At 43.8% G+C, this 13,665-nt stretch overlaps 1 protein-coding gene across 1 annotated transcript in view; it reads left to right on the forward strand.

Moving 5' to 3' along the window:
• LOC118770508 (CCR4-NOT transcription complex subunit 2-like) overlaps nucleotides 1–13,665 on the forward strand; it is a 54,904-nt gene that overhangs the window by 23,979 nt on the left and 17,260 nt on the right. Inside the window, exons 2-3 of the mRNA XM_036518229.1 lie at nucleotides 3,356–3,478; nucleotides 10,353–10,425. Of these exons, the coding sequence (XP_036374122.1) occupies nucleotides 3,356–3,478; nucleotides 10,353–10,425 (196 nt within the window). The remainder of the gene's footprint in view (nucleotides 1–3,355; nucleotides 3,479–10,352; nucleotides 10,426–13,665) is intronic.

The following is a 13,665-nucleotide window of genomic DNA, read 5'->3' on the forward strand; positions in this document are numbered from 1 at the left end:
CTGAAGCTTTTTGTGCTTAATTCATTTCTACTGTGCCATCCCACGCCATTTCACAGTCTCGGCTAGCATCAGAAAGCAAATTACCTGAAGGTCGGCGCATTAAGCGTTTGTTACAGCGAGCAACTTTTGTTCAGCGACGGCTTCTCCTGCAGAGGGGGATGTGTTCATTACATTACATTACATTACATGCATTTAGCAGGTGTCCTTATCCAGAGCAACTTCCAGTGTGAGTATAACACCATTCAAGCCCTACCACAAGTTGTCTAGTCAGGTTGTACAAGTTAAGGGAAGCCAAGTATGCTAGCATACATCATTCACTAGAACACAAATACAGCACAGTACTACATGTAAAATAAACATCAAATCCTAGAGGTAGCAGGTGTTAGGGGGCTGGGATTGAGGTGGAACCGAGATGCAGTCTGAAGAGGTGGGTCTTCAGTCTGAGGTGGAAGATAGTCAGTGATTGCGCTGTCCTACCTGCTATAGGTACGAACACAGGTTAGGACAATCACAACTGATATCTGAATATACATTTAGACATTGTAGTACATTATGTAGATTTGTTTGAAGTGAATTGTTCTTCGATCGTTTTAAATGTAATATTCGAATAAAAATGTCATGACAGCTTCATGACAGCAGAGGGGGGAGCTGTTGACAGCACCCCAAGCCGCTGTTCCTGTGTTGGGAGGCTGACGTCAGCCCTCGAGCCAAAGCCTGCTCTTGGTTATTGAGATATCGAGCTCCCTGGCACGTCGTACGGGGCTGGGTAAGTGTGCCAGCATCAGTCGGAAAGCCCGTGGGTTCTTTTTACGGCCTGAAAGGCAGCTTCGATGCGCTCTGTGATAAATCCACGCGCGTACCTCAGGCTGCCATATCGCGCGCCATCAGCATCGTTTGAGGTTTGTTAATATTTCATGGAGCTCCCCTGCCAGCACGTGCTGAATGGGGAACTGAAACGCAGGGTGGTGTCGTGTTTCAGCGCGGCTTTCATGCCGCGGGTGTGACAGGCGAGCGGAAAGGGGAGTCTCACAGGCGCGGACGTGCAGTTAATCGGTGCCTCTCCTTGGTTCTAGCCCCTTTGCAGCAGGCCAGGTGGCTTCATATGGCTCATGTTTGATTACTCGCGTCCAGGGACATCTCAAGGTACTGTTGGGCATCTGATGTGGCCGGGTCATTATCACAATACGTTTGGCGGATATACATTGGCGTTTCTAGAATGTTTTCAAAGGAAGGAGGAAGTAGCATCTTGGCCAGACGCTGTTCAAAGTGTGCGATCCCCTACGAGAGAAAAGATCTTGCAGACTGATATTCATGTTTACCAAAGAGATGAACGTTGTGAAACATGTCCAGCCAGATAGACATCTTAAGAAGATCCCCATAACATACAGCGCAGGGGCTGAGTCTGACAGGAGTTGACTGCACAATCTCAAGATAATGCAGTGCAAATGAAGTGTGTCTGTGGCCTGTCAAGCTGTAGTTGATCAGGAGCAATGGAGATGAGCCGCAAATGAAACTTAACTGTGTCAGCATTGGACGTTTGCGCTGCGAAGAAGTTGCAGGAGATCCCCAGTGCCTCTCTCCATTCATTACAACGAGATACTGCATCGATTGGTTCCAGCCAAAGGTAGCTTATTCTTCAGGTGGGGTCAGTGCAAGATAGAGTATCGATCTGTGTCCGAACCATGCGCTGTCGAGGAGGCCTGTGAGCTGATGCACTCCACTGTGACAAACCGAAAGTGAAGCCGCGTAAATGAGTCCTGTGCTGTGATGTAGAGCGTGGCCTCGTCGATGTGGCTGAAGACAAGTAACCCACATCAGAACGTCTGTGACTCATTGCTGAAATACCTGGAAACTTTGCCAGCTGAGATAAATTCACTCGTTTTGAAAGTTGACAAGGAGATGCTTGGTGTTTTCCAGAGATGCTTTCGCTTGTCTTGGACTGTGCGGAGGGAAAAAAGAAAAAAAACAAAAAGTAGCCGATTTTTGTTTGCTATCAGAAATGCTGTCTCCCTCAGGGCATTCTTCTTCTCCCTGTAAAAAAAGTACTCTGTATTCCCACCTTTTCTTTTGATTTTTTTTTTTTTTTCCAAAACACTGATTGTAGCTGAAGGGAATGGGCATGTGCTCAATGGTGTGGAAGTACAGCACACCAGGAGGCAGCTGGGATACCGAGTGCAGAGAGAACTATTTGCACGATGGTGCTGATACCGTTATGATGTCTCAACACCAAAAAGCGTTGATTCCCAATGAATGATCTATTGGGATTTACTTTTGGTAACATTGGAACTTGTTGCTTGGCCTCAGGCTATTCCGAGAAACCAATGCACAGTAAAGTTTCTTTTAGTGCAGAAGAGGGGTGGAGAAAATCACGATGATGGAGAAGGCAGTTCTGATCAGCTTACTTTTATTTACTCAGGAAGCTCATTATTAAAGGTGCATGCTAGTGATATTAATGAATATGTTGATATTCTGCTGCCAGTAAATGGCTGTCTCACTCAACAGTGCTTAATGAATGCAAAGTAGTGCAACCAATAAGCAGAAGAAAGGTTTGTTTTTGTTTTGTCTTCATTCTTTTCTCATTAAGATATGTATTCCATGTCCTGTTGCACAACTAATTAGCTAGCAGTATTTCTGAAGATTTTGTGTCTACAGTTAGGTGAACTGTAGTGCCTCCATTATACCATTCTAGCAGCCAGTCATATTATTGGGATTTCGTACACTCAGCACACTGGTCTATTATATAGGGCACGAACACAATCAGTGTCATTCCAAAATGCTCCAGTGACTTCACAGATGAGAGGTCTTATCTTCTGTACTTCATGTAATTTCTCTGATATTGTTAATGGCAGAGGAAGAAAATAGGCTAGCTGTCACTTTTCAGGCCTGGCAGTCTCATATTATATATGTATATGTATATCTGTTTGTGTGTGTGATATATATATATGTATATATCTCACACACACACACACACACACACACACACACACACATACACATATATATATATATATATCTCTGTAGGAGAGATACTGGTGAGGGCAGATATCTTTTAAAATTTCCAGGGAAGAGTCCCCTATAAGGGAGTGTGTTTCAGAAGATAAGGGCACCTCCATGGGCTAGAAACAAGCTGATCTCAGCAGCCTGGCTCTCGTGCCTCTCCTGCCTTTGCTCCACCCTCACTTCCCTGAGCCTCCTCCTCCACGGTGGTCCCACGGGACTCCTCCCCTTTGCATTGTGGGTGGGAGGCGGGGCTCTTGGTGGGAGGGAGGAGCTTGAAGGGGTGGAGCGTTTGAGTGCCTGGTGATGACAGCAGAAAATTAAACCTCCCTCCCCCTTTCTCCCTTTCTCCTTGCAGGTGACAAACAGCATGTTTAGTGCTACGAGAAAGAAGTTTGTAGAGGGGGTCGAAAGTGACTACCCCGATGAAAGTATGTACTACGGCCAGCCGTCGATGTTCCCACATCGATCAGACAAAGACGTAAGTGCCAGCATGTTCCGACCTTTTCCCATTCAGAAGGCCTCCTGGCCGCTCCTCATACCTTTGTGGTCCAGGGTGCCCTTGGGCACCTGTCTATAGAGCACGAACCTGTTCTCTCACACATCCTTGCCACCTCTTGGCAAACTGGTTAAAGGGACCTGGCAGCACGGGTGCAGTGAGGAGTTCTCTCCAGCATGTCACAACCAGGATATTTGTCATCGTTTTTCTGTTGCACGCCTTTGAGGCTTTGAATACGCGGCTGTAATTAACCTGTAATGCACCATAATTTGTGGAATGCCGAAACATGGGATGGGCAAATAATTGTTGCTTTGAATGAATAACTGCGTTTGATTAAAGTCTTAAATTATACCTTGTGAAAGAGGAGATTGTATACGCTTCTCTCCTCCTTGTTGGGAGAGGGAAATAGCATGAAAAAGTATTTCCACAGAAACATTTCAGATAAACATGCATTTATTTCAGATTTGTAACATATTTCATTTACAGCAGAATGTCCTGTAGAAGGAGTTCTGCCACTGAAAGGATATATTTGAGGTGAGATTTTCCTAATGCAACTCAGTGCTTGTGCGGCAACACTTAGAACAACCTGAAATTTTTGAGTACGGTCGGATTGGTGACAGAGTTTCCTATAGCCAATGAGTGAATAAGTTCTCAGCCACACGGTCCTTCATAATTATGCCTGATTCAGTAGTACATACCATGGCCTGGGCTGCCTTTTTAACACTGGGGATTGCCATAATGACAGGGCTTTGCTAACATGTGACTTTTGGACTTTCGTGTTTAATCCATGTGACCCTGTATGGGAGCACACCACTTTCATATAAAATTACTCAGCTGCACGGTCCGAGTGGCCTGTGTTTTGTGTGACCGGCTGTAAAATTTCACATCAGGTCATGATTGTAAAAATGCGAATGTATTGGAAAATATCGATGAACTTGAGACGCGAACGTGTATCAGGAAAAGATACTGTGGAAATAAATTGTTGAATATCTCAAGCCTAAAACGGGTTTACACTTGAGAGAAGTGGAATAGGGGACAGCTTGTAAAAGAATTAATGCACATAACTCAAGATGTCTGAACTGTATGTATATGTAGGCAGTGGAGTACATTATGTAGATTTGTGATGATTCTGTGATTGTTCTAAATGTTCGAATAAAAATATAATTTAATAACACAGTTCCACCCACCATGCTGGAAAAAAATTGAGCAAACACTGCAGTGTAAAATTCCATATTCAGTCAAAGTGGTTGTAACATTTCTGGTAAAGTGTCTAACAAGTGGGCCTCTGCAGTTATTTTAATCTGTTTTTACCTTCTAGTTTTTACTGGTAATTTCCCCTTCTACGCTGTCAAACGTCATTCCTGTAAGAAAACAGGATTAACCATTGTGAGGTCACTCCCAGGTGAGAGAGCCCTTTTTCAGGGGTTCTAAGGTCATAGAGCCCATGTTGTGATAGCACTCAGCTCCCTTACCTTCACTGTTTTTATGCTTGAGATTACCTTATGTTACATTATTGGCATTTAGCAGACGCTCTTATCCAGAGCGACTTACATCAGCTACAGTTTTTCACAATGTTACCCATTTATCCAGCTGGATATTTACTAAGGCAGTTCTGGGTTAAGTACTTTGCCCAAGGGTACAGCAGCAGTGCCCCATTGGGGAATCGAACCGGCAATCTTTCGGTTACGAGTCCATTAACCATGGAGGCCATTAACCGCTATGCTATGCTGCTACGCTGCTCCTGACTCGATTGGTTGCTTACTCGATTACAAGGCACATTTTGGCAAAGCGCCTGTGAGAATTCCCTCTCCTCTCAGCCGCGTATGAAATCGGTAACCCGCATCCCCCCCGAGCAGGGCCCTGCCGGGGACGGGCCGGGGGCCGGTGCATCCGTCAGGGAGACATCGTGACATCCACACCTTCGGGGGTCAGACTGGCAGCCGCCGCGGGAGCAGTCAGTGACACCAGCGATGAGTGACATCGGAGCTGATGCAGTTTGTCGGGGGTGCTCTGCCCCCGATTAGAAGAGACCTGACATTTCTCATGTTTTCGTTTGTCTGAGTTTCATCTGCAGATACTTATTTGACCCTCTCATTAAAAAAAAAAAAAAAAAAAAATCAGGCTCCAGTTACACAGGAGTGTGTCAAGTATTAGTAGCTTTGCCTGGAAATGTCTTCACAGAAGTACACTAGATGCTGTCAGAGTTTTTCTTGGGCTTTTCCATTTACTTCTTCAGTGGAATTAAAACCTGAAGTGCTTTGAGACCGCATTTTTGGAGACCGCAGTTACTCAGGGGTTCTCGACCCACGAATTATGAGTATTACACTCCATCCCCTTTTGACAACAGAGAGGAGGGGCTGTGCCTTGATGGTGGTTTAAGAGCCAGTAGTCATTGGACAAATGTTTGCATTTTTTGTTGTGCTTTTATTTTATTATTTTTTTTTTTTTGGATTTCACAAGGGCTCATGTTTGTATATTGCTTGTTGGATATCCAGTCAACCTGACCACCGCTGCGCTTTGCTCCTGGTGCCCCAGTTTGCTCACACCCACGTCCATCTCCCCAACATCCCTGCCTGGCAAAAGCTCCTTGGGTCGGGCCCACTTCTCCCACTACAGGGACCTGAAAGGGTGGAGGGTTGATGTCAGGGTGAGAGAGAGCTCGGTTCGGTTCCGAGTTCAGCTGTCCAATTCCATTTTCAAAAAGAGAGGAAAGACGAAACATTCCCTCCCCCAGAAAAGTGTATTTTTCCCCCCTTTCGAATCTCTGTGACCTTTACCTCATCCAGTAACCCTGTTGATGTGTCAGATAAATATTTACTATTCTACCAGCCGTAGCCGCTTCTGTAACAAATGTTTGAAAGGTCTCTACTTTTGAGCTCAGCATGGAGGAGCAGATTTTTCCTTGTCAAAGCACATGTCTTGTCTCGTCAGAAGACTTTTTCCTTTAATACTGGGAGAATTATCTCATGTTTGTATCAGAAATCCTGGGGGCTGTGTTTTCTAATTGCTCCCATTGTGAAATAGTATCAACCTTTAGTCCGCACACTTTTTGCCCTTTCAGTTGTTTCTCGTAACAGGTAGCAGGGATGAAAGACCCAGTTCTCTTTTTCCCTTGAAAGAGGTCATTTTCTCATAGGTAACTTCACCCCCACTTAACCAGAAGTTGTGTGGGTTTGCTCCTTTGTGTGAGAGAGGGCAAGCAGAACTGAACCATCCACCGCCTTGGAAATGACCTTGCAATCAGGATGTAGCCCAAGAGCAGTTTTCTCACCCCATGTCACTGCTCAGTTCAGTCAGTTTTGCTCTTGGTTTTTACCTGAAGTGATCATCTTTAGTGTTCTCCAAAAAGAGACTATCTTGACAGCAGGATTACAGCCAAACAGGAAAGTGATGAGACTGTCTACATTTCATATTTACTACTCCAATCAACTGCACAAATGTCTTTTTTCCACAAGCGTGCATGTTTTGCAATCCTCACAAATAGGTGACCCTTGCCTGCTGAGGGACTCATTGCTCTGTAGTTTGGGTTAAAGCTGATTTGTGTGTGGTCAGGAGTATATGCTGATAAAAGGCACAACTAGATGGCATCGAAGATGAGCTGAGAGTTGTAAAAGCTCACATTACACCCATTGCGACCTGGATCATAGATGTCTCTTGTTTTCATCGCCTGTGTTTATAGGCATCTCCTTCAAGCAAGGGGCCTAGGAACTCAACATGAAATGGGAGGGGTTTTTTATTCTCTTATATTGGCTGTTGATTGGGTCTCCCTCTAACAAGGTGATCTTGACCTCCTTTTCTAGAAAAAAAAAAAAAAAAAAAAAAAACTTTAGTCAGTGGGAAAAGACTGCTCTTTTGGAGCAGGCAGTGTCATGGTTCCACTGCGGTGGATGGTGAGGTTCAGAGATTTGGGTCGCATCGTGCAAGACACCGTCGGCCTCATCTCTCAATCCGATGTTTGTGCATTTCACCGCCTGCAAGCGTCGCTCCCCCGCAGAAGTGAGATTTCAGACCAAAAGCCTTCAGAGTGTATCTTAAGGTGAGCCAGACAGGTTGTAGAAGTCTCTGCAGGAGGGATCCCTTTCATCTAGAGTTAAAATAAGACCTTAAAGCCATGCGTGTACGGAGCCCACTGAGGGCCGTGCGTGTTTCTCACTTGGGTGATCGCCGGTTTGAAAACGAAGACGCTGACAGGTGTGTTGACAGCTCAGCGTGGGATGTGCGCCCACGTGACACAGCCTAACCCCGGCACACCTTAGGGGGAAAGAAAAAAAAAAAAAAAGAAGTGCGCAAATCGCATTCGCAAGCCGTGGATTCAGAGACACAGCGGGTCCATTCTTGTGAAGCGCAGCTTGACGCCGGTCTTCTCAAGGACTCCTGCACTGCCTCCTGCTTCTCCCGCAGCCTCTCCAAAGAGACACGTCGATTCAGAGCATTGATCTGTGTCTTATTTCGTGCTCATTCATTACTGTTTCTCATAACAATACGCAGCAGATTGCGCTTCCACTTCGCCTCCCGGCGCAGCCTGTGGTTTATTGAAATATTGCTCGTAGGATGAATAGCTTCACACCCCAGTTGAGGCTCCGCTCAGTGCCTTGAACCACACGTAACTGGAAAATTGCACATTTGTTCCTGATAGGAGAAATTGTTAGGCTTTGTCAAGGCATAAAATTAGGGCTCAGTTAAATGAGAATTTTGCTGAAGCCACTTTGTGAGTTTCGGTGGACCGTTCGTTTGGAGCAGGGTAAAGGAAGCTTGTTTATGAATTTAATGACATTTTTGCTGGAGTTTACAGCATATCGTGTTCTAGTATCGATGTTGAATAAGACATTTCTCCTCTGTTATCCTGGCTCATTACCAGCAGTGGAGAAGCAGAGCCTTTGCAATCATATGCCCCTGGCATTAGTATTTGTGAATATAATTTATTCAGGTACTTGAGCGTATTGTGTTTCCCCCCCTGGATTTTTCATAGGTCAGATGAGGACTTAGCTGAATAACAGCTGTGTGCTTCGAAATGAGCTTTAAATTAGGAATTGGTAATTGTGTTGTTTTTCTTGCGCATTTTGACTACAGTAGTTCTTGAAATGAATGAAAAATGTGTGAGAAACTGGAAAAAATAGAATTAATTCTCGGGTTTGTTAAACACAGGACAACATGCGTAGCACTTTGTGAGAATGGATGCCTTGTAGCAGGTCTTCTCTTTTCAGAAAAGCATATCACTACATGCTGAAAACAATTTAACAGACTTGTCTTATTATAATTGATGCTTTTTAAGCTTGTCTTTGTGTCCTAAGTGGGTGGAAAGGAAAATTGATAGTTACGCAATTGTTGAATTTTATACAGTCTCTGTCTTTTTCCATGGCAAGGGCTCAGGCAGAATATGACATTGCATGAGATTTGTGTGCAACATTGACTGGCATCTCATTAAAACTCACCGAGTTATGTTTCACCCCTGCTGTGATCCATGAATTGTACCTATCCTGAGGGAGGGAGAAAGGGACAGAGATAATTATTGCTTTTGTGAAACAAAAGGGGTTTTGTCGTGTTTTTTTTTTTTTTTTTATTCTTTCAGCGCTTAAGTTAGAGCAGTGGTCCCAGTCCAGAATCTGGGAGTGTTTATTTTAGGAAAAAAACAACCCAACTACCAACTATTTTAAAAAAATAAAATAAAATTTCGCAATCATTTTTCATTTTTCATAATCTTCATTTCATTCTTTACAAAAAAGAGCAACAAACAGCATACCTCGCTAAGACATGCCATGCCAAAGTTTCTCTGACTAAGCACACATTTCCAGTTGTGTACCCTGAATTAAAAAAGTCTTTCCACATATGTAGGAAATAGAACTAACTAGCTGTCTCACTTCTAGAGTTTGTGACCCCACCAGTTACCCTCATCGTGGTGCTGGTTATGGCTCTGAGTGATTATGCAATGAATGTCATTTTGTAGTAGTACTCTACATCTGTACATAAGGGACAGCAGACAGTTGGAAACATGTGGCTCTGGGGAGCACTGAATTAGAGCTTGGCTCAATTGGTAGAAATTCTTTTTAATGTTCAGCAAAATGCACTGGTCGGACTGGGACAAATGCGTTGATTCACTGAATTGAAAAGCCGATGAACTACACGTAAATGAACTGTTGCATCCGACCCGGATTTTTACTTGGCAAGATGGAATGCATTGTGAATGAAATTAATGTGCATGCTTAAATGCGCAAGACTGTCTAACCTGTGAGTTTTAAATGCTAACTTCATTTAGTAAAATAGCTCTGTATTTATTGCCATCTTACGTTTTAGCAATTTAGCAAGGTTTTGTACAGTAATGGCAAGTTACATGTAATATAGATTATAAACCTTGGATTTTTTTTAGTGGGTATTGGTTTTCATCAAAAATGAAACAATGCACTGCAGTGATATTAAAATGGCCAAAAATAGTGGGTCAGTACTCCAGTGGGTCACAACAGGGACTAGTGGTGGAACTGGAGACTGTGTGGAAAGCGAGGCTTTTATGGCTAGTGTCAGCTTGTGGTACTGTTCCATACTCCTTTGTGAAATTACCTTATCTGACCAGTTTTGAGTCACATGACTTGAAACATGATCCCTATAGAATGCTGCAGATGCAGTATGGCCATAAAGTTCTTTTTTTTAATGCGTGGGCCTGTGGGTGGGTGTGTCATGCATGCATTCATATTTGAAGGTTGTGACATTACATTTCATTCCTTTCCCTCCTTGTATGTATTGCTTTCTTGCATTATAAAATATTTTGTAGCATTTGTTTGCATTGTAGAGGTAGGTAGACCTTACTGAAGTTCTCTTTTGTGCTGTCCAATCCAGTCTCTAACACTGTCTGACTTTCTTCCAGATGCTGGCATCTCCGTCACCATCATCATCAGGTCAATTGTCCCAGCTTGGTGCAAGTTTATATGGGCCACAAAGTAAGCATATATGTTTTTTTTTTTATTAAACATTGCTCTCACATACTTTACATGGTGCACTGTTTGCACTCAGACACCTTGCACGGTTAGCAAAGTTTGTATAATTCTCAGTTTGCTTTGGTGAATTTGACACCAGGGGACTGTGGGAACCATCTTCACCTGTCTCTGAACCCAGATCAGCTTCAGCTGGGCTTGCACCAGTTTTCAGCTGATCGATTATCGCGGGACCAAAGGATCAGATTCCATGGTTTAATATATGCAAGATTCAAATGAAGAGTTACATAATCTGTAAATTTAGCTGCTTAGTTTATCCTAAGCAGTTTATTAAATCACAACAGCAAAAATGAAACCGTAGCAAATTTATACTAATAAAATATAACATCGGCCAGATCAATAACTAATTTTTCCCATTTGTTCTTTTTCATAGCAGTCAGTATAGTTATTTATTTGAACGCATTTATTAGCTCAGAAATGCATTGCGTTGAAAAGCTTTTGCATTTAGCTGCCTCCAGTGCTTATCCATGTTTCAGAGATGTGAAAAGGTGGCACAGGTGGCCTGTCTGTATGTGAGGAGCTGAAACTCTGGGCGTGTTCTGTAACTCTGCGGTTAAAGTGAACATTCATAATGAGACATGCCTGAGCTGCGGCTGTCTTAAAGCTCAACCGCCAAAGTGTTATCTAGGGTTGAATGGATGCGCACGGATGAACTGCACTGGCGAGGGAGTGCGCGCGGTGAGAATCCGCCTGGCGTGCGTTTGCACCGTGTGCAGCGGGGTTAAATGTGTTCAGAAAAAAGCGGAAACTCAAATCATCCGATGTAGACAACGTCTGATTAAACAGGGCAAGAATAAATCCCCATGTTTTTCCACGTCATCTGTCATCTCTCTGCCCTTTGGACTGTCACGGTCTAAGAATGGTGCAGCGATTCATTCATACAGTGCTTTGCCTTTCTTATCTATTAGTACATTACATTACAGTACTGATATTTAGCTGACGCTTATCCAGAGTGATTTACGTAGGGGACATTTTTTTCATGTGATGCATTTATGCAGCTGGATATTTACTGAGGCAATTGTGGGTTAAGTATCTTGCCCAAGGGTACCGCAGCAGTGCCCCACTAGGGAATTGAGCTAGAAACCTTTTGGTTACAAGCCCTGCACCTTACCACTATCCTGCACTGCCACCTCTTTACTCACAGTATAGTCACAGAACTGAGCTTTTTTCTCAGGACAGATTTTAATAATGCTCAGTGCATCACAGGATCAGAGTTGCTTCCATCAGCTGACTGGTTTGCACTGTGTAAACTTGTAGGGGGCATGGTACAGCTGCTAAGGTTGTCGCAGTCGTAGTTTCGTCATTCCCGGTCTTCATTACTCCACGCTGTAGCTTTGCTTGATTGGCAGTTTATACGTCACAATATTGGTTTATGGTTTTGGAAATGAAAAAAATGCCATCAGCAAGTGACCACCACTGTAGTTTAACCCTTAATCTGGGCTGATGCAAAGTCAGATCAGTATGTTGCATGCCCTTACATTAAGCTTGTAGCACAAAATAATTGGGTTAATAATAATAATTGAGTTGCAGTGGGTTCAGGGTAGCTTATTTTTCCCATGTAGTCTTATTTTCATGTTTCCTCTTTATTCCGTCTTTGCACAGTGCACTGTGTCATGTCCTGTGACCAGGGCGATATACCAGATAAAAGCTGATTGATTTGAGCATGCTCAAAAATGTACATATATTTATAACGGAGCACTTGTGAAAGGCAACCGCTTTTAAAATGGCAGATTTCCATTCAGATTCTAGGCTTTAGGCAGGAAGTTCTTAATTGTGTGCAGGAGATCAATAGCCCTGTAAATAGACTGTTTGAGTGAGAGCTGCCCTGCTTTTTCGAGGACATAGGTTTGGAAGTGCTGCTGCACGTGTTTAGAAGTCTTAATGTCATATGGATGTGTGAATGTAGTCGTCTTTGTGTGTTAGAAAATATCAGTGTCACAGTGCAAGCGCAGAGATTTCCGCTATGGTTTGACACAGCGCTGTGGGAGCGGGTTGTTGTTTACTTCCGCAAAATGGTGATGAGACTGCGTTCATGGACAGCACAAGGTGGGAATCCATACCTTGGGTTAAATCTGAAGATGTTTGGATTTTCACTTAAGCATGACTTTACTCAAGCATCCTTTTTAAAAGGCACTTGCTAGCGGGTAAGTCAGATATATATATAAAAAATGATTAGGCATTCAAACTCCCCAGCCAAAGGGTTTCAGAAATGTGTTACATTTTGAAACCTGTTACTTTCTTTTCAGGGGAGATGTGGGCAGGTGTGTGGGCTGTTGCCATAGATACCTTAAAGGAGCAGGCCCCCATTGTTACATCACTGTGAAAGCACACCCACTGAGCACGGAAGCAGCCATGGGTCCTTTTGTCGGGCATGTTCATTGTAAATGCAGTCCCCTAATCTGCACCAGTGCGGGCCGAGTCATTGAAGCTACTCAAGGCTTTTTTGCGGCTAGAGTCTGGAACAGTCTACAGCATTGGAGCCGACAGCAGGCGTTTGGTCTGCGTTTCTATTAATCCGTTTAAGAGCTCAGTTTGAAATCATGGGGGAATCACGGAATGGAGTGTTCACATTAGCATCACAGCTCTCGCCTGAGGGCAAGAGCGTTTGCAGCCGTATGAAGAATTCAATGAGAAGCTGGATGTGACGCATCCGCTGCGCTAATGTCTCCAGGCCCTGGAACATTACTGGGACTCCAGAGGGGATGGCGTGCGGAAGCTGATTATAATGTTTTTTTTAAAAAAAAATAAGTGTTCTCCTTTGTACTGCCAGCCTCCAGCTTCCCTTATGGTCACAAAAGTGTTATGCAATAAGAGGGAAAAATAGCCCTGATCGGGTGGCACCAGTGGGGCCGTCCCCATCTGTTATCTGCAGAGCTGGTATCTAAAGCAGGCGTGGGACGACCACAGTATGTGGCATGTGATTGATGCTCACCTCCAATGCAAGTGTGTCGGATATGTCAAGTGATTTTTGTTGGAGCTCGACTGTGGTTGTGGTTCGGGAAAGGGACTTGGATTTGAAAAAAGGGACTAGGTCTTTTCTTAAAGGGCCGTGCTTGTGTCTGTGTGCTGTACACTGGCATAATTTACCAGGGTGAAACTGATCCGGGTTCAGTGCTATGAGTTGGAGCCGGCCTACACAGATCTGTCTCTGATCCGTTTGTATGTTTTTTTTTTTTTTTGTTTTTT

The sequence above is a fragment of the Megalops cyprinoides genome, chromosome 23, assembly GCF_013368585.1.
Source record: "Megalops cyprinoides isolate fMegCyp1 chromosome 23, fMegCyp1.pri, whole genome shotgun sequence".
Taxonomy (NCBI): Eukaryota; Metazoa; Chordata; class Actinopteri; order Elopiformes; family Megalopidae; genus Megalops; species Megalops cyprinoides.